The sequence below is a fragment of the Pteronotus mesoamericanus genome, unplaced genomic scaffold (genome assembly GCF_021234165.1).
Source record: "Pteronotus mesoamericanus isolate MK-2021 breed Mesoamerican mustached bat unplaced genomic scaffold, CSHL_Meso_final contig_84, whole genome shotgun sequence".
Lineage (NCBI taxonomy): Eukaryota > Metazoa > Chordata > Mammalia > Chiroptera > Mormoopidae > Pteronotus > Pteronotus mesoamericanus.
In genome coordinates this window covers 7159677-7179661 of record NW_026555267.1, presented here as the reverse complement: position 1 = coordinate 7179661, position 19985 = coordinate 7159677, and the positions used below count along the sequence as shown (strand labels likewise).

General features: G+C 45.0%; 1 protein-coding gene across 1 annotated transcript; it reads right to left on the bottom strand.

The window, feature by feature from the left end:
- Positions 1-12702: 12702 nt before the first annotated feature.
- Positions 12703-19799, bottom strand: DYNLL2 (dynein light chain LC8-type 2). Its single transcript, XM_054585469.1, has 3 exons — positions 19518-19799; positions 16621-16759; positions 12703-14679 (listed from the first exon to the last, which is right to left on the bottom strand). Exons 2-3 carry the CDS (start codon positions 16750-16752, stop codon positions 14542-14544), a joined length of 270 nt encoding a protein of 89 aa, XP_054441444.1. The 5' UTR covers positions 16753-16759; positions 19518-19799; the 3' UTR covers positions 12703-14541.
- Positions 19800-19985: the final 186 nt, after the last annotated feature.

Here is a 19985-nt window from a genome sequence, read left to right as displayed (position 1 = left end):
TGACCCAAAAATGTGCCACTGTATGGATATACCACTTTTTCTCTATCCATGTATTAATTAATAGATATTCTTTTAATTAATATGTACATAGCATATATTTTTTATTCTCTTTTTTTAATGCATAACAGCTAATTTATTTTCTTTTAATCATGAATTTAATTAGTTCTTTATCATGGTTATTTTTACCGGTTTTATGTATCAATAAATATAACTTTTTTTAAATTTTTAAACCATGCTTATTCTATTACAGTTGTCTCAATTTTTCCCCCTTTGCCCTCCACCCATCCCACCTGCCCCCCCACACCCCACTCCCACAGTCAATTCCCACTCTGCTGTCCATGTCCATGGGGCATTCATACATGTTCTTTGTTTAGTCCCTTCTCCTTCTTTCCACCATTGTCCTCCTTCCTCATCCCCTCTGGTCACGTTCAGTCTGCTCCATGTTTCCTTGCCTGTGGTTTATTTTGTTCATTAGCTTATTTTGTTGAATAGATTTCACTTATAGGTGAGATCATATGGTATTATGTAGCGTGGTCCCTTTTCGTCCCTGTTTGGGGTGCCACCTGTAGCGCAGGGGACAGAGCACGTCACAGGGAGCGCAGTGCTCCGCGGGATCTGAGGGTTACCGTCCGGGGCCAGCTGAGATGGGAGTGGGGACTCTGAATCCCCCAGAGCCCGACCCAAGGGTGTCACGGATGGGGGAATAAACACGAGTCACAAACACTTCTCTGTTTGCCAGGAGAAGGGACGTGGTACATCCCTCTAGCGGGGAAGGCCCAGAGTTCCTTTGTTCAAAGGCTTTTATTGAAAGGGTTATCAGTGGGGCTAGGTAACAGGATTGCACAGGTTACCTCATTACATCTCATTACTTTTTCAAACAGTTTCTCTATACCTTCCTCCTCTTCTTCTCCTTCTGGTATCCTTTATTATATGGATATTATTATCCATTTCCCTCAATGCCTCTTCATTCTTTTTGAGTCTTTTTTCATTTTCTTGCTCTTTCTGGGAGCTTTTTTCTACCTTGTCCTCCAGCTCGCTGACTCGATCCTCTGCTTCATTTAGCCTGCTTTTGATTCTTTCTACTGTGTTCTTCAATTCAGAAATTGTATTCTTCATTTCCTCTTGTCTCTCATTGATAGTTTCTATGTCCTTTTTCATAATGATATAGTTCATGCTGATATAGTAAGTTCCTCGTAGTTTACTGTAGTTTTTCTGTAATTCTCTCTGAGCTCACTGAGCTTCCTTAGAACTGTTGTTTTGAACTCAGTATCTGATAGTTTACTTGCCTCTATTTCTTTTAGTTCTCTTTCTGGGGATTTCTCCTTTCCCTTAGACCAGGGAGTGTTTCTTTGTCTTCCCATTATTTGTGAGACTCTTCCTTTTTGTTTCTGTTTCTTAAATTGATCTGTCTTGATTTCCTGACTCTGCGGTGTGAACTTCTATGGTAGGAGACAGCTGTTTTTTCTTTCTGGATCTGCCTCTGATGATATCCGATGTTGACCCTGTGTGACCTTAGGCAGTCTGTTCGAGACTTCCAGGACTCTATTGTCTGTGGCTGTCTCCTTCAGTTGTTAATCTCGTCACTCTGCACTCAGCAGGCTTGCTTAGAGACACCACAAGGCGGGGCAGAGTCTCTCCTGGGGGCGGGGCTATTGAGTCCTCTCACACTGATGCCGCTCAGGGGCGTGGTCTCTGCCTGAGTCAGATGGCTGCTGCCGCATTGGGGAATGACTCAGCACCAGGATCCTGCCAGCTACTCTATCCATTCCCTCCTCAATGCCTCCATCTCCAGTCTTTCCTCAAGAGTCTCTAGATCACTCTGTGCCCCCTTTAGCCAGGGATCTACTATCTGTGGTTGCCACTCTGTGTACTCAGCAGGGTGAAGTCCCTCCTGTTGCGGGGGCGGGGGCTATTGTGTCCTCTCACGCTGTTGCCGCTCAGGGGGAGTGGTCTGTCTGAGTAAGATGGCTGCTGCTGCATGAGGAATGATTCAGCACCGGGATCCGGCCAGCTACTCTCTCAGCTCTCTCCCCAAAGCCTCCTTCCCCAGTCTCTCCTCAGGTGTCTCTAGCCCACTCTGCCACTGCCTTTGCCAGAGACCAGGGTAAGTGGCTGCAAATAAAAATTTATGCATTGGCATTTTAAAGGCTCTGCATGTCCAGCTGCCTGTCTCTGGCAGAGAACAACCCTGCCGCTTTTCCCAGCTGGCTGTTATCTGTGTACTGTTTGGGTTCTGGTGCTGTAGGCTGGAGATTCCCGCTTATGGTTTAGACCCCACTCTTCTCAGGGGGATCCAACTGGTCATTTCAATATCCTTCTGGTGCTGCCACCCATGGGCACCCCAGCAGCCTTCTCAAGTCTCTACCACACTCCTTACCAGTTAGGTTGTGCTAAAGCTGATTCTTCTGTCTGTCCAAGGTTATAAGGCTCCTCTCTAGCTATTGTTCAGTTGTTTGTTCCAGTGATTTCTTCACAATTTAGTTGTAATTCCTGGTTGGTCCTGGGAGGAGGTCATTGTGACTTCCACTCACTCCTCCACCACCTTGATTCTCTCATTCTCATAATTACATTTTTCTTGCAAAAAAATTATAGGTAAGATTAATGTTGCCTTAAACTCCAGCCACCCTAAGCCAATTTCCTCCTCAGAGGATTAAAGTTTATCCAACTCTCCTTTTGTGCATGTCTTTAAATGTGTACCTGTATTAGTTGTTGTTTAACAAATCACTCTAAAACTTAGTGGCTTGAAACAATAACAAACATTTACTGCTTGATACAGTATATGAGAATAAGGAATTCTGAGATGGTTTTGCTGGATGGCTGTGACTCAGGTTCTTTCATGAGGTTGCAGTCAAGATATTGGCAGTGGCTGGAGTCATCGGAAGGCTTGAGTGGGACTTCCCAGATGTCTCATTCACATGGATATAGAGTCAATGCTGGCTGTTGTAAGGAGGCATCAGTTTCTCTCCATCCAGGGTTGCTGTATTTAGCAAATAGAAATACAGAATGCACCTAGTAGATAACTAAGTTCTAGAGTTCTAGTACACAGCATAGTGATTACAGTCAAGAATACTGTTATAAACTTCAAAGTTGCTAAGACACTAGATCTTAAATGTTCTCACCACAATAAAAGAAATGATAATTATATGAGGTGATAGTGGCATTAGCTAATGCTACAGGGGTAATCATAATTCAATATACAAATGTATATATATATCAACATAGTGTACACCTTAAACTTATACAAGGTTATGTCAATTACACCTTAATTTTAAAAAAAGAAAAGCAAGACCCAACTATATGCTACAAGAAAGCCACTTAACTACAAAAACACAGATAAGTTAAATAAAAAAGGGTGGGGAAAATGATATGTCACGCTAATATTAAACAAAAGAAAGCTGAAGATGCAATAGATTTCAGAGCAAAGAATATTGACAGGGATAAAGAGGGTCATTTCATAATGATAAATAAACCAATTCATGAAAAGAATATAACAATCCTAACTGTTTATGAGGAGTTTCAGAATGCATGCAAAAATGCTAGAAATTCAAGGAAAAAGAGATAAGTCCAAAATTATAGTTGGAATTTTCAACACTCTTCTTTCAATAATTTAGAGAATAGACAAAGACCGGTAAGGATATAGAAGATTATCAATCATTGGCCCGAATGACTTTCATAAAACACCCCACCAATAGCAGTAGAATATGCATTACTTTTAAGTGTATATTGAAAATACACCATGCTAGGCCATATTCTGGACCATAAAGCAAATATAAATAAATTTAAAAGGATTCAAATCATATAAAGTATGTATTTACATACAAAAATTAACTCCAAATAGATCATAGATCTAAATGTAAAATGTAAAACTTTTAGGAAAAAATAGGAGAAAGTCTTTCTTTCCTTGGGTTAGGCAAAGTATTCTTAGAAACACCAAAAACACAATTTGAAAAAGAAAAAAAAATTAGATGTCATCAAAATGTTTTAAATGTTTGCTCTGTAAAAGACAATTAAGAGAATAAAAAAGACAAGCCACAGACTGAGAGACAATATTTGCAAATTATATCCTTGAGAATGGACTCGTATCCAGAACATATAAGGAATTCTTGAAACTCAACAATGAGAAAACAAACAACTCAATGAAAAGATGAGCAAAGATATGCCAATAGCTATATATGCATTTGGGAAAATGCTCAACATCATTAGTCATTTGGAAAGTGGAAATTAAAACCACAATGAGATACCACTATATACCTATCTGAGAAGCTAAAATTAAAAAAGAAAATCTGATAACAGCAAGTGTTGACAAGATGGAGAGCCACAGAAAGTCTCGTATATTGCTGGTGAGAATGTAAAATGGTGTGGTCACCCTGGGAAATAATTGAGCGATTTCTTTTAAGACTAAATATATGCTCACCATAAAATCCAGTAATCCCACTCCTAGTCATTGGCCCAAATAAAAACCTACATTAACACAAAAATTGTACACAAACATTTATAATCACTTTATTCATAATTGCCAAAATGGAAACCCAAATGTCTCTCACCTAGGGAATGAAAACACTTTAGTAATATATTCATTTTCTGAACTATTACTCAACAATAAAAAATAATGAATTAAGATGCACAGAAGAGCAACACAGACGAACCTCACGATTATGCTGAGTGAAAGAAACCAGACCCAAAAAGAATACATATCATATGATCCCATTTTTAAAAAATTCTAGAAAATGCATCCCAATCTATGCCAAAAGTAAACAAAAGGTAGAGCAGAAGGAGGCAAGGAAAGGAAAGGCAGGGGTTACAGAGGGTCATAAGGAGGCTTGCGGGTATGATGAGAATATTTGATATATTGATTGTGGTGATAATCTTAATAATGTAGACATATGTCAAATCATCAAATTGTATACTTTAAATATGTGCAATTTATTGTGTCAGTTACACGTCAATAAAGCTGTTTTTAAAAATGACTTGTCTCTAAACATGTTTGGATTTCCCTATGAGAAGTTTTAACTTTCTTAGTTTACAAACTGTATTGGTCAGTTTTGTGTCAACTTGGCTAGGCTATGAAAGCCACTTATTCAGTCATACACTAATCTGGGTGTTGCTGTGAAGACATTTGGTAGGTACCTACAATCAGCTGAATGGAAAGGAGATTATCCTGGATAATATGGGTGGGCCTAAGCCAATCAATTGAAAGGTATTAGGAACAGGACTGAGGTTTCCCTAAGAAAGAAGAAATCCTTCCGATGGACTGCAGCTCCAGCTCCTGCCAGAGTCCCAACCTGCTAGCTGAGAGATTTCAAACTTGCCTAGCCAGCCCCCACAATCACATAGGCCAAGTGCTTGCAATAAATATTTTTGTCTGTCTGTCTCTCTCTCTAAGGGATTTTTAATATATTTATCCTAATATATCTTTAGGATTATATTCTGATACCCTATTGATCATATGTTATCAATAGTTTACATATATGTGTGTATATATACACATAGAGACTTAGTATATATACGTACATATATACAAAAGACTGAACCAGCAGAGAATATATGTTCTGGGTAGGAGATATACATCTTCTGCTGGTTGAGTCTTTTTTTCCGGTATGATGAAATGAAATAAGCCAAATGCCTATAGTCCTTATTCCTGTTATGTTACCTTCTCCCTCCCAGCCTGTAACCATGGCCTCATGGGGAGTTCCCTATGACCAGCTGACAGAGAAAGAGAAAACTCAGGACTGGCTACAGTCACCACCCAAAAGTGGATGGTTGCAGCAATGACAGCCCCTTTCTAAAACATCCTTGAAGGACAGTGGTGAAGACAAGTCTTCCTGGTGGGAAGAAATTTGACCAGTGCACCTGATTATTTATTTTTCTCAGAAAAGAAATGGCCAGACGCGTAAATCTATGTGGATTTGTGAGCTATGGTCAATAGTTTGGCTGGATAGTCAGGGACTTGATAGGAACATGACAAGAGAATTGGTGACGAGGAATCTAGAATGTGGCTCTCTCTAAATGGGCAAAGAATGTGAAGATGTTTGTGTCCCATGTGACTTCTGCATTGGAGGATTTTAATAATCAAGTGGATATGATGACCTGCTCTGTGGGCACCAGTCAGCCTCTTCCCAGCTACCCTTGCCCATTGTCATTGCCCATTGGCTTATGAACAAGGTAACCAGGAGGCAGGGATGGAGGTTACTGATGGGCTCAGCAACATGGGCTTCCACTCAGCAAAGCCAAGCTGGCTAAGCCACTGCTGAGAACCCAATCTGCTTGCAACAGAGACCAACACTGAGACCTGACACCATTCCCTGGGGTCATCAGCCAGCTACCTCGTGGCAGGTTGATTACATTGGACTACTTCGATCACAGAAGGGACAGTGCTTTGTTCTTACTAAAGCAGACCCTTACTCTGGATATGGATTTGCTTTCCCTACATGTAATGCTTCGGCCAAAACTACCATCTGTGGACTTCCAGAATGCCTTATCCACCATCATGGTATTTCACACAGCATTGCTTCTAATGAAAGAACTCACTTCACAGCAAATAAAGTGCAGCAAAGGGCCCAAGTTTACAGAATTTACTGGTCTTACCATGTTTCCCATTATCCTACAGTAGCTGACTTGATAGAAGGGTTGAGTATCTTTTTGAAGATCCAGTTACAGCACCAGCTAGGTGGCAACACCTTGCAGGGCTGCGGCAATATCCTTCAGTAGACTGTATATACTCTAAATCAGCATTCCATGTATGATGTTGTTTCTCCCCTAGCCAGGGTTCATGGTTCCAGTAATTGAGGAGTGGAAATGAAATGACACCACTCTCTAGTATCCACTAGCAAACCTTTTGCTTCCCATCCCTGCAACCTTATGCTTGGCTGGTCGACAGGTCTTCATTCCAAAGGGAGGAATGGTCTCACCAGGAGACACAACAATGCTTTCACTGAATTGGGAGTTAAGACTGCCACCTGATCATTTTGGGGTACCTCATACCTCTGAATCAAAAGGCAAAGAAGGGAGCTACTATACTGGCTGAGGTGATTGATTGTGACTACAAAGGGAAGATTCGGGAGCTACTATGGAGGAAAGAAAATATATGCCTGAAATATAGGCAATTCCTTAGGGCATCTCTTAGTACTACCATGTCCTGTGATTAAAGACAATGGAAAACTCTAACAACACAATTCAGACAAGACTTCAAGTGGCACAGACCCTTCAAGAACAAAGGTTTGAGAGCACCCCACCAGGAAACAAACACAACTAGTGCCAAGGTGTTTGCTAAGGGCAAAGGAAATACAGAATCCATGGCATTAGTACCAGTTACGACTAATTGCATAAATTAGGACTGTAATTATTGAGTATTTATTCTTTGTTATGTTTATTTGTGTGTATATTGATTCTTCCCTCTCTTATCCCCTTATCATCTAATATAAAATGTATTAATAATAGCTAACTTTTACATTATTAAAGTTATAGGATTGTCAGGAGAAGAGTGAACATTGTCTATGGACATTACATCCTCTTCTGGGAAAAGGGTTAGCAAATCTTCAGTTGTACGCAGGGCAACTGTACCATGTTAAGTGGAAGTATGACTTTGTTACTGGTTTAATTTGGAGCCTAAGTATGGTTTAAAAGGATGTGTATGGGTGCCAGATTGACTAGATGTGAACTGTGATCAGTTTTGCGTGTTAACTTGACTAGGCTCTGATACCTAGATATTTAATCAAACACTAATCTAGATGTTGCTGTCAAGGTATTTTGTAGATATGATTAACATCTACAATGAGTTAACTTTATGTAAAGGAGATTTTCCTGGATAACATGGATGGACCTGATCCAGCTTACTGAAAGGCCTGAGGCTTCCCTGAAGAAGAAATTCCATGTTTGGACTGCAGTGTCAGCTCCTGCCTAAGAGTTTCCAGCCTGACCTTTACAGCCTGAAGTACAGATTCCAGACTTGCCTGCAGAGCCTCACAATCATGTAAGCCAATTTCTTGCTATAAATATAGATGGATGAATGGATGGATGGATGATAGAGAGAAGATGATAGGAAGGAAGGAAGGAAGGAAGGAAGGAAGGAAGGAAGGAAGGAAGGAAGGAAGGAAGGAAGGAAGGAAGGAAGGAAAGATATCCTACCGGTTGTGTTTGTTTCTCTAGTGGAACTCCAACTAGTACAAAAACTACCTGAGAAAATCTTGTGTTTCTTGAGAGAGCTTGTTTTTGATCGAAAAGGTATCAACCAACATATTCATTAGACATAGTCCCCAAAATTCCTGAGAAAATCCCATGAGTTCAAAAGATCATTCTGATAGAGGAGTCAATAGAGCAGGTCAGGGCAACCCTGCTAGAATAGTGTTCTGTCTTTCAGGGCACGCCTTCAGATATGTTAGTCCTTTCACGTTTATTAATCTGTCTACAACACATTGGAACATTACACAGCCACTTAAAAATATGCTCTTATCAACTCTTTCTGAAAGGAGGCACAAAATTTCATAACAGGAATTGTTTTTAAGAAGGGGAAACTTGTGGCGGGAGGACAGGAGTAGGAGGGCGGACTTTCACTTTTTGCATTTGTGGAATTTTGAATTATGTGACTACATCATCTAGATCAGGGGTTGACAAACTATAGGCCATAGTCCAATTATGGCCCACTGCCTGCTTAAAATTTTACTGGAACATACTCATAGTCATTTTTTTACATAATGTCTATGGCTGCTCTCATGCTACAATTGCAGTTCAGTAGTTGCTGTCATATGGTCCACAAAGACTAAAATGTTTACTATTTGACCTTTTTCAGAAAAAAATTACCCATTTCAATCCAGGTTTTAAAAAATAGAAAATGACTCAAAATAATGACCCAAGAATTGAAAATATATGACCACACAAAAACTTATACATGAATGTTCACGTATAAGTTTTTGTGTGGATGTATGTTTAACTATTCACAATAGCTAAAAGGTGTAAACAACCCAACCCAAATGTCACTCGATGAATAAACAAAATGTGATGTATAATGGAATATTAATTAGTTGGCCGAAAAACGGAATGAAGTACTGATAAATGCCACAACACAGACGAACCTTGAAAACATTATGCTAAATGAAAGGAGTCAAGCACAAAAGACCACATATTGTATAATTCCATTTATATGAAATGCCCGGAGTAGGCAAATTCATAGAGACAGAGTAGATTAGTGGTTTCCAGGTGCTAGGGAAAAGGAGGAATGGAGACTGATTGCAAATGAGTACAAGGTTTCCTTTGGGAGTGAAAACGTTCTGGAATTAGATAGTGCTGATGGTTGCACAACTCTCTGAATACACTGAAAACCACTGCACTGTACACCACCGCCGAGTGTAGGGCATCCCACAGTTCAGCAGGGGCTCAGCACCTCGTCACGAATCAGTCCTCTCCATCTCCTCAAACCAGGATCAGACCTGGTCTGAGAGTCAAGAGACTAAGTCCTACATCTCAATTGCCCCAAACCTCCATGTGACCTTAAGTACGTTTCTTTCCCTGTCTGGTCCTTCATTTCCTCCTTTATGAAATGGGGTAATTGAGGCAACCTGACTTCCCAGAATTATTCTTTCAGTGTCTTCATCATCATTTTTCAATTTCAAAGCTCTTTCACACACATGATTTCATTTGATCCTTATAACCACTGTTTAGGGTAGATAGGTATTAACCCCATTTTACAAATAATTGAGCCTCAAAGAAGTCAAATGACTTGTCTAAATTTATACAGTGGGTGTTGGAGCTGGAACTCAACCCCAGGTTTTCTGATTCTATACCCTGTGTTCTACCCACACCACCGCGCTGTTTTTGCATGGTTAGCCTCTTTTTTAAAAGCCCAAGACAGGAATGTCCAGCAGCGTCACCAGTATAAACCTGTTTTGACAAAAAAAGGAAGGCGAGGCATAGAGACTTGGGGCTTCGATCTTCTTCTGAACCTCTCAATATTGGCACAGCAGCAGTCCGTGCACAGGAGTATGCATGTACATTGGCGTGGACACTGAGCCCATTGTATCCCAAAGATATACATATAGGTACACTTGACCTCCTCAACAGGTGATGTCACTCCTTGTTACCAGAATGGTTAGCAGGCTGTACCTTTAGTTATGGGGAAGCCTAAGAGGTCAAAGCTCTGGTAGTCTGCTCTCCCTCCTAAGTCCAGATGACTCCTTACTCGTCATGAGGCCTAAAGGAGGAAGGGGCAGCTCCTCAGTCCTTAGGAGATGGGAGGCGTGAGAAGGGACGGAGGGAGGGACAGGGAATCATCCTTGCCCTTGCTGCAGCAGAGCCCAGGAAAGGGAATATCAGTGAAACCAGGGATTCACTCGTAAGCTCAGAGCTGGGCCTAAATCTCAGGGAGCGTCAGTGAGACCCAGTGCTGTCAAACCCAGCACAGCGCCTGGCTCCAGCAGTGCTCCCATCTACATAGGCTTTTGCAAGTTGCTCACCCTCTGTTTATCCAAAAACCTGGCTAATGACTGCTGGGTCTCGCTCAAAGAGATGCTTAGAGGTTTCAGAGACATAAACCAACTGAAATGCTTTAAAAATAAAATGTACTTTAGGAACACTCTTTCATTCTCCCATAGTGGCAAGTAGGGCTGAGGCTTGCGCATACTGGGGAGGGGCCCACTCACTCCTTTGCAGGCAGCAGGAAATACACAGGGCTTGGGGCGGCAAGGGAGAGGGAGGCCAAAGGCAGAAGTCTCTTCAGGAAAGGCCATGCTTCCCTGAGGCAAGCCTCCATGCTGGCTTCCACTCTTATTTTCATTTGAACAATCGACATTTATCAAGTATATCCTACAGGACAGGTGCTGTTCAGTGTGCTTGAAGATAAAGCAGTAAAAGGAAAATGGTTTATATTCTAGTTGTGGGAGACCAACAAATAAACCAACAAATATGTCAAGCTTTGGCAGGTACTGTGCTGAGTAAACTGGGTAAAGTTAATAGCGATGGTGAGAGATGCTATTTCATATAGAATGTCAGCAGGGCCCTCTGATAAAGAGGATGATTGAGCAAAGACCTGAAGGAAGAAAGGGGATAGTTTAGGGGACAGCAACACCTTAGGTCTGGGCTGGAGGACACTAGAGTTCTAGAAAGAGGACAGGCATGTTGCCCACAGCGACAGAGACAATTCCCTACCAAGCTGGTATGGTTGGCCCCCCTTAGATTCATTCTCTACCTTTTTCTTTCCTGCTGTTCCCAAGTGGTAGGGGAGCTGACTCCTACAGCCTGCATCCCTGAGTCAGCCTTGCCATCTACCTTTCAGTTAGGTTCAGCCAAAAGGATCCCCCAGAAGATTGGACAACACGCTAAGAGAGGTGGCACATTGACACTCCCACTCCGTCTGGCCAGCTCTGGCGGTGGCTACATTCCCCTATGCCACAATTCCTACCTGCCTTCCACAGCCCCTCTGTAACTCATGCTCCCGACCCACCCATCCTGGGCCCCACAACATCAGGAGTCGTCTTCTCCAGCAAGCCTTGCAAAATTAGCCTTCCAGATGAGCACCACGCACTACTTACACAGGAATGTATTGTCCAGAGATACGACCTGGATTGCCTCTCCCATTTGGGCAGGTTAAGGATGTTTTAGCCCCAGAAAAACCTGTCACAAATTGTGGCCTCACTCTCCTCTAAGGCTCTGGCTCTGACAAATCACTCACACCCAGATCACTCATAGGAACAGAAGTTGGGGTTCTAGAGCCCCTGGTCTTCCTCCCTTAGGACCTTGATGCCCCAGAAAGAGACTTCTCCCCAGGATCCAGCTCACCAACTTCCTGTGTGAAGGAGCTCTGCAGACCTACTTCCAAAAAATCAAAAGCTCATTGTCAAGGAAAGTTTATTTCCTTGATAGTACAGTTATCACTATTGGAAAAAGTTTATCAATGTATATGTCTGCTCTGCCCATTACAACATGCATGCCATGGAAGCACAGAACTTGCCTATCTTATTCACTTGTGTGAACAGCATCCTAGGCCCAAGTACATGAAAACTCAGTAAAGTGTTTGAGTAACTGACAACAGAAACGAGTACGAAGTACCTCTGCTCTTTTAACACTCCACAAAGATGTGGCCATAAACCCAGACACCAAGAGCTTAGGCTCAGGGATGGGAAGACACTCTCAGCAGTGCCTCAGGACTGCCGACCTCTCCGGGTGTGTTGGGGCAGGAGCCCCCAAGTGGGACAATCAAGGTAACACAGGAGTCAAAGCAGCACTAGATTCCACCAAGAATTTCCATCTTTCTGAAGGCCCCCAGCTTTTTCATTTTTGAGTGGCTACAGCAGGACTTAGCTAGTAGTCTCCAGGTCTCAGGGAAGCTTCAAATGAGTATGAGGGCTAGGAGCTTTGGCCAAAGGGTCTAAGCCAGCTCCTGTAGGTCCAGTACAGCAGCTGCCAACTGCCATCCTGAACCTAGAAACTAGACCTGCAAAGTGGGAAGGCAATATTTATTATATTGAAGACCCAAAATGTGGTTCACCTGGCCATCTCTACCCAAGGACCCAAGAAACCTTGTGGGTAAGTGTTGCCATCTAGGGGCCCAACCATAAACCCAATTAAAACCTGACTCAGGCCAATCAGTGTCTCTCTGCCTGGTCTTCTCTCTTCAGGACCCATTCTACTCCACTTTAGGTACCCACCACCCCATCCATGTGCGGTACCACCATCACCTGACCAAACCCTTTAGCCCCAAAGAAACTCAAAACAGCTCAGAAGTGCATCAATCAACCTTTAATGTCCAAAAGAGGCATGGATGCAGAGCACAGGAGATGTGGCGGGGTCTCAGCCCCAGCTCCAGAAATGAGGGAGAGACAAACACAAACCAGACATTTCCGACTGGCCACGCAAGTCTGGGAGGGCAAGGGAAACACAGATTTGGGACATTCATAAAAGGGTTTAATACAGGGAACTCACTCATCATCCCAGTCCCCACCCTCCTGTCAGCATCAGAAAGAAAGCTCGGCACACACTAAAGGCTTGGGGTGGAGACATTTTCCTGCCTCCCCAAAGATGGAGTTGAAAAAAAGAATGAGCTAGATCCCAACCCTCCCCCCGACCCAGTGTCAGCCATACATAAGTTTTATTTAAATGCAATTTACAGGAATCAACAGCTCAATCAACGACTCCATCCACCCCTACACCACTGCCCCATCTCTATTTGATCAACAGACAAGATTTGCCCAGCACTCTCCTTGGAATCTCCTCCCACTAGTGGCCCTGCTGCATCTCCTCATCCCTGCAGACTTCCTCCCAAGCCCCTCATCACTTCCATCCTTACCATCCACAAAGTCACTTTCCCGCTCCACTGAGAGCCAACTCCAGAGCAGATGGCACCATGGCCATCTCATTGTGGGCTATTCTCCAAAAACCTTCCTGGGAGTAGACATCCACAGGACAAGCAGAGTGTCCGGGCAAGATGACTGAAGGGGGCGACACCTGTCTTCACCCACTGATGTTTTTTAACATAAAGGCCCATTTAGAATTAATTGTGCACCCATATACCATCTACCCATATATCCTAGAGATTCCATACCATCCTGCCCCTCCCTCCCCTCCACCCCAACCAAGACACACACATACACACACACACATACACAGAGAACAATCAGGGAGACACTGATTTGGTTTGATTGCTAAGACCTAACTAAGGAACTACGGTCACCAGATATTCCCTTGTCAGCCAACTAACAGGGGCTGCTCTAAGAGAACTCCAGAGGAATGAGAAAACTGAGGACTAAGCAGGGAGCAGACAGAAGTAGAGAAGAAAGAATAAAAAGAAAAAATAAAGCAAGCTAACCCTACCTCCAACATCCTCCTAGCATGAGCTCTGGCAGGAATAAAAGATAATCCACAAAGACACAGCCCTTACTTAGAAACTCTTCTGACAAAGACAGCAAGACAAATCTGCTCCCCACTCCCACACACCACAGACAAACACATCTCAGGGCCCCTTAAAGAATCCACCCCTCCAACCCCACCCTCTGCCCCAAGCCCTGGAATCACAGTTCAGTGGAATAGTCTCCCTGGTACTAGATCAATCCCCCTGCCTTCCTTCCTATCCCTCTCTTCTTGTTGATCCTAACATTGTCCCCCCCACCCCCCGCCCCCAGCAGCCTTCATGGCCCTCCCAAAGCAGGAAGAGGCAGCTGCACAGTTTTAGTTCCACCTCCAGAAACCATTTTTTTCCCCTGAGCCCTCCTGGTCTTACTGGGGGGTTTTTTTGTGTGTGTTTTTTTTAGGGCTTATTTTATAGAGAGAGAAAGAGAAAAGGAAGGGGTGGGAGAGATTTCCTAGTGCAATACAACCAAAAAAAATTTTTTAAGTCTTGAAAAATAAATGTAAAGCAGCCTTCTTCCCCAGGCAACTAAACAGAAAGAAGTTTGGTTTTGTTTACTGCGACATACACATGAAATCGAGTATACAGTCCATGCAGTAGCACAGCCATTGGTGAGGACATCCTGATGCTGGCCCCAGTGCAAAATAGTCCCAGCAACGTCGTCTGCTTGCCATCGCTACCGCCGCCACTGACACCTTCCCTGCAGCCACCTAGCCTGACTTGAAGAGGAGGATTGCAACTTGACCCAAGTAAAAATAGATGAAGTGCTTTGTCTCGTGTGTAACGTAGCTGCCAAAATTTCGGCCCACGATACAATGCCAGGTAGGGTTGTATTTCTTGTCAAATTCCTAAAAGAAAAATAAAAGGGAGAGAAGAAAGGTGATTAGGACAGCTACAGAATGAGAAATCAGAATGGGAGTCTGATCACTTTAGTTATCACCCCCAACCCATGGCCTCAGCTCCCCAAACCTCAGGAGCTCAGGTTCTAAGGCTGGCTAGAACACTTCTTCCCTCGTTAATAATTTAACACCACAAAGGCTCCACTATTTCTCTCAGGCACTTTACACCCTGATCATCTCTCCTCCCTCTAGCTACCCTATTCAACAGCCCACCCTGTGACTCTTCAGCAGAGGAATCAGAGAAGCCAGTGGCACAAACAACCACTCCAGTGTAACACAGCATGAGTAAGAGCAGAGGGGCCTTCCACATTACTAAACCAGTATTTCTAAATGTCAAAAACCAAGACACTAGAGCAAAACAGGAACCAAGTATCAGGAGTACCAGAAAGCAGTTCTGTTTAAGTCATTATTAAAAGCATTCTTGTGTGCCAGACAATGTGTGGACTGTAAGCACTAGAACAAGGACCTTAGACATGAGACCAAGGCAATTCCCTCTTCTCTCCCTGGCTCAAAAGTTCAGCATCAAAGCCACCTAGGAAATCCTTGTGACCTAATCCAACAGGCAGTTCCCTATCACCTTGTAGATGCAGTAGGAAACCAATGGCTCAGCTCTGGATGCATCCTGCCATAGCTATGAAAGGGCAATATACCACTGCAGGCACAGCAATGCTGCCTGCCTACACTGTGGCTCAACATACAACTTGTTTGGCCTCCTCAACTCCCACAGCAAGTGACTCCAAGAGGTATTAAGGAACAGTGGCACGTATCACCAAACCCAGCTTTAATCCTGACATGACTCCATAACAGAGGAGAGCCATAGTCACTTCCCTAGGTCTCATTTGACCCACCAGCAAAAGAAGAAAGCTGGACCACATATAATCTAGGAATTCTTCTGGCTCTGGGAGTCCATGATTCTGGATTCTCTCCCTAGATAGGACAGCAAGGCAATCACTCAGCAAGGAGCTGGCATGCCCAGGAGTCTTGCTGGCTCTGCACTCCTTGGCTCTATACTCAATCTTGCAGGACTCCAGAGTTCCCTCTTCTCTTCCCACCCATCTGGGTAGACAAGCAGAGGTCTGTTAACTCAAGAACACCCCACCACCTCTACAGACCAGAATGCCACTACTTAGGCATCCTTCTTGGGATGCCAGAGCTGAGAATATTTAAGACTAGGACTATGCTACCGATGGACATGGACCCTGACTCACAATCAGGGGCCCCATGTACCACTTCTCCCTTCTAGGTGAGCTGATTCCTCACCATGTTTACCATATCCATTCACCCAGGAATTTTTCAGGGACTAAACCCATTGCTCTAATATTGCTCATCCATTTAAAAAAAATTATATATTCAGGCTCACCCTTTTCTTAAGAAGGTAGGGGAGAAGGGCAAGATACAACACCTGAGTCCTTTTTATTGTTTATTTTTACATGTTTTTCCCCCCAGAGTCCTTTTTGAGAGCAACACAAAGAAACCTCCTACATAATGAGGATTATCACAGAGGTATACCACTTTAAATGATGAAGTTCCCTGAAAATTTGTATGATATTATATTATTTATTCAAATATCCTTAATGTTCATTTTGAATAGTTCCGAATTGGGCCAGTTATATTTAATCCTCAAGCTTCTCTTCCCAATCTCTTGCAGTGACACAATTATCTGTAAACACATACATGCACACAAACCAGCGGCGTTACTATTGGGAATGCCTAAGGTAAATTCTTTGTCAATTAATAATCACTCCCTAATTTGTCTGCTTTGCAAATTCCTAGGGTCTTGTTGTGCAGGGTATAGCTAGTTTCCTATGTCCCCAGCTCCAGCCTTCCCTGGGGTACAGCTCAGCTGCCTATCCCCACCCCTGGCCACTAGCCACAGCTCTCCCAGTGCACCTTCTTGATATAGGCAGCAATGTCCTTCTCTATGTTGTACTTCTCCATAGCCTGCGTGGCGCAGTCAACAGCATCCTGTTGCATGTCCTCAGACATGTCTGCGTTCTTGATCACTGCCTTACGGTCAGACATTGTGACACTGCAGAAGAAGCAAAGAGGTAAAATTGAAAACCCTATGACTATGGACAATGAACATTAGCAATTGGGTGTGGGACCTCAGTGGGAGAAGGAAGTACCAGAAGTTTAAGGGCAACAGAAAACAAGGACAAGAGCTAAAAGAAGAGGGAGCTTCTAAGCTTTTAACCAAGACATGGCCCCCAAGCCTGGGAAATACAAGATAAACAGTAACAAAAATATAATAAGACATCAATTTTTATTATATGTAAAATGAAGACTTTCCAACTGTAAATTTAATCTATTTCTGATATCTTGAATGGCACCAGTAGTCGAAGTACTACAATGTTATTACCTGCTAGCTGTGTCCTTGGGCAAATAACTTTTGTATTTTCATGCCATCACCTTAAAGTGGGGCCTGCAGGGTTATCCTAAGGGTAAACCAGGTGGCATAACACCTGAAGATAATAAGCCCTTGATTTAATGACCATTATTATATCATTGGTATCATAGTGGAAAGAAGACAGTAGGGATCACCAGGCTGGACTATGAACTCTTGTAGTTTTGGTCAAGTCTCTTAGCTTTTCTGCATTTGATTACTTCCATTTCAACGATGAGGGTAGCTCTCTATCAGGGGCTGTCATAAGGGTTAATTAAAATTGTACAAGAACATCAGCAAGCAAAGGCAGTCCATACAGAGATCTGTCTCACCTGTTTTTGTAAATAGTTTTAGGGGAACACATTACAATGGCAGAGTTGAGTAGCAGTTGCAAGAGACTGTACTGCCTATAAAGCCTGCAATATTTACTATTTGGACTTTCACAGAAAGTGTTGCAAACCCCTAGGCTACCAATGCCCAGTGGTGACAGAGATAACAAAAGATAAAGAATTACTTTAACTTTTCTCTTTCATAGATCTGCTATCTACACCAAGGTACTCATCCTATAGCAACCTATAGAGTTCTGGGGTAGATTTTGCATTGTCCCTTCCTAGGATGACGGGAATCTGAGGAGTGCTGGCCAGAGCCCGCCTGGTAGTCTGTAGCACGCGAGGGCGCTTTGCAAGAATAGAGGAGATCAGCTGAAAATCCTATCCTCTGTCCTTGACCACAGTTCTGTCACACAGAGCAGTAACAATCCACCTCCCCCACATCCCACCCCCCAAAATACAATTGTGTGGCGCAGCCCAATGGACAAAAAACACTGTCGTTCCAGCCCTGTCTGATGAGAGGCTACACAGGGTTCTGTATAACCAAGGAGAGATTCCAGACCATTCCCATCTGAGTCTACACTAGCCCGTGGACTGGGTAGGCTAAAAGGGAAACAGAACTTAATAACTACCCCTTTAGCCTATAACAGAGACAAAAAAATGCATGCAAGCCAGCTGCAACTTAGGCAGCCCTTGACTGAATCCAAAGCACCTTTGTCTGGCACTATCAACCTAAGCAGAGCTGGTTCTACTTCAGCAGAGGCTGGCACAGCTGAGAATTAGTGGATCAGCACCCTCTGCCCCCACATCCTGAGAGCAAAAGTCAGAGAGCATGAGGGAGGCTGCGAGCACTGCCTGGTGCTGAGGAAAAGGTCCGGGGAACCCTGTCCAAGGCCTGACTACCTACATGACCTTGGGAAAACCAAGTATTTTTGAAAACCCATGATTTTTAAAATAAATTAGGCAACTTCTGTGAGTTTAAACAATAGTACCTGAGCACCGCAGGGAGAATGTGCTGATATTAAAAGCTCTTTACCCGTGAAGAAAACTAGTGTCACTCGTGTTCCATTCCAGCTCACCACTCAGAAGGGGACACTGTTTATAAACCTCGGGTGGGGGTGGGGCCAGGTTACAGAAATTAGCACCCTTTCCCAGCGAGCTCATTTAGCTGCACTGCCTCATCCCCAAAGTGCAAAGAACAACTTTATCACAGTAATTAAAAGCCACCTTACTCTCCTGGAGAGAGCCCTGCAGTTACATAACGTTGGTCTTGTGACTACAATGCCACGATTCTTCACCCTCGGCCCCCCAGGCGTCTCAGAGGTGAGGTCTAGCCCCAACCTCCCCAGTCCAAGGTGCCAGTGAGAAAAGCATAGGGAGGTGCCCAACCTAGCCCCTCCCTCCTGGGAAAAAAAGCAAGGGACCTGGGCCTACCTACAGGATGACCAAAGGGCCCCTGGCCAGCTGCCTCAGTCACGAGCCACGAGCTCCTTAGGAAAGCTAAGAGGCCATCCAGACCCCAACCTCCATCCTCGGTGTTGCGACCAAAAAATAATATCCCTCCACCATCCCATCCCTCAGAAGGCCAGCACCTGGTGAATGAGAACGCACCCGCCTCCCCGCCTCCGCCTCCGCGCGGGCCGGTCAGCCGCCCTCCCCCGCCCGGCCTGGAGCAGCGTCGGAGTGACTGGGCGTCCTCGCCGCAGGAAGGACGCCCCAGAGGGTGGCGGTGGTGGTGGTGGTGGCGGCGACGGCAGGGGGAGCCGCGTCACGCCCGAGCCCTCTCCACCCCACCCCCTCGGCCCCAAACACTAGAAGCCTCCACGCAGCGCAGGGAGACTCCCGGGGGAGACGAGAGCCATAACTCCGCACCTTGAGCCTCCAGGCGCGCCCCGAGGGTCGCGAGGGCACAAGGTGGCGCAGCTCCAGAAAGGAGGGCCGCCGGGGGCGTCACGCCGAAGCCAGCCCTTCTCCGGGCCCCGCGTGGGGAGAGAGGACCTCAGGGGCACCGCGCGTGGGGCCCCACTCAACCGGGGCGGGCCCGCGCCCCGGAGGCGCCCTCACCCACCGCTTACCTTCACTCCGGGAAGTCCGCGTGAGGCCCCGGGGGAGCAGCGATGGCCTCAGGCAGGGCGCGGGCAGGGGCGGTGTCCCCTCGGCTACTCCTGCAGCAGCCGCCGGCCGCCGCGGTCTCCGGCTCCCGCAGCACCGGGCCGAGCGCTCGCCGCCGCCGCCGTCTGCTCTTCGAGCTTCCTCGGTTGCCCTCACGCCTCCTCGCTCCCGCCGGCCCACCTGCCTGCTCTACGCAGACGCCTCACTGCTCCGATCTGCTTCGCCGCTGAGGGCGACTAACGCGCGGCCCCCACTGAAATAGCGCCCCGCCCCCGCCCCCCCCGCCGCGCGCGCCGCCGTCCGCGCTCCCCATTGGCTGCGCCCGCCAGGCCCCGCACTGCGGGCTTCTCCCCGCGCCGCTCTCGCCCCACATCTTGTTTCCTCCCACAATGCCTCGGGGCGGCGGGAGGGAGTGAGGAGGGGGGAGCTGG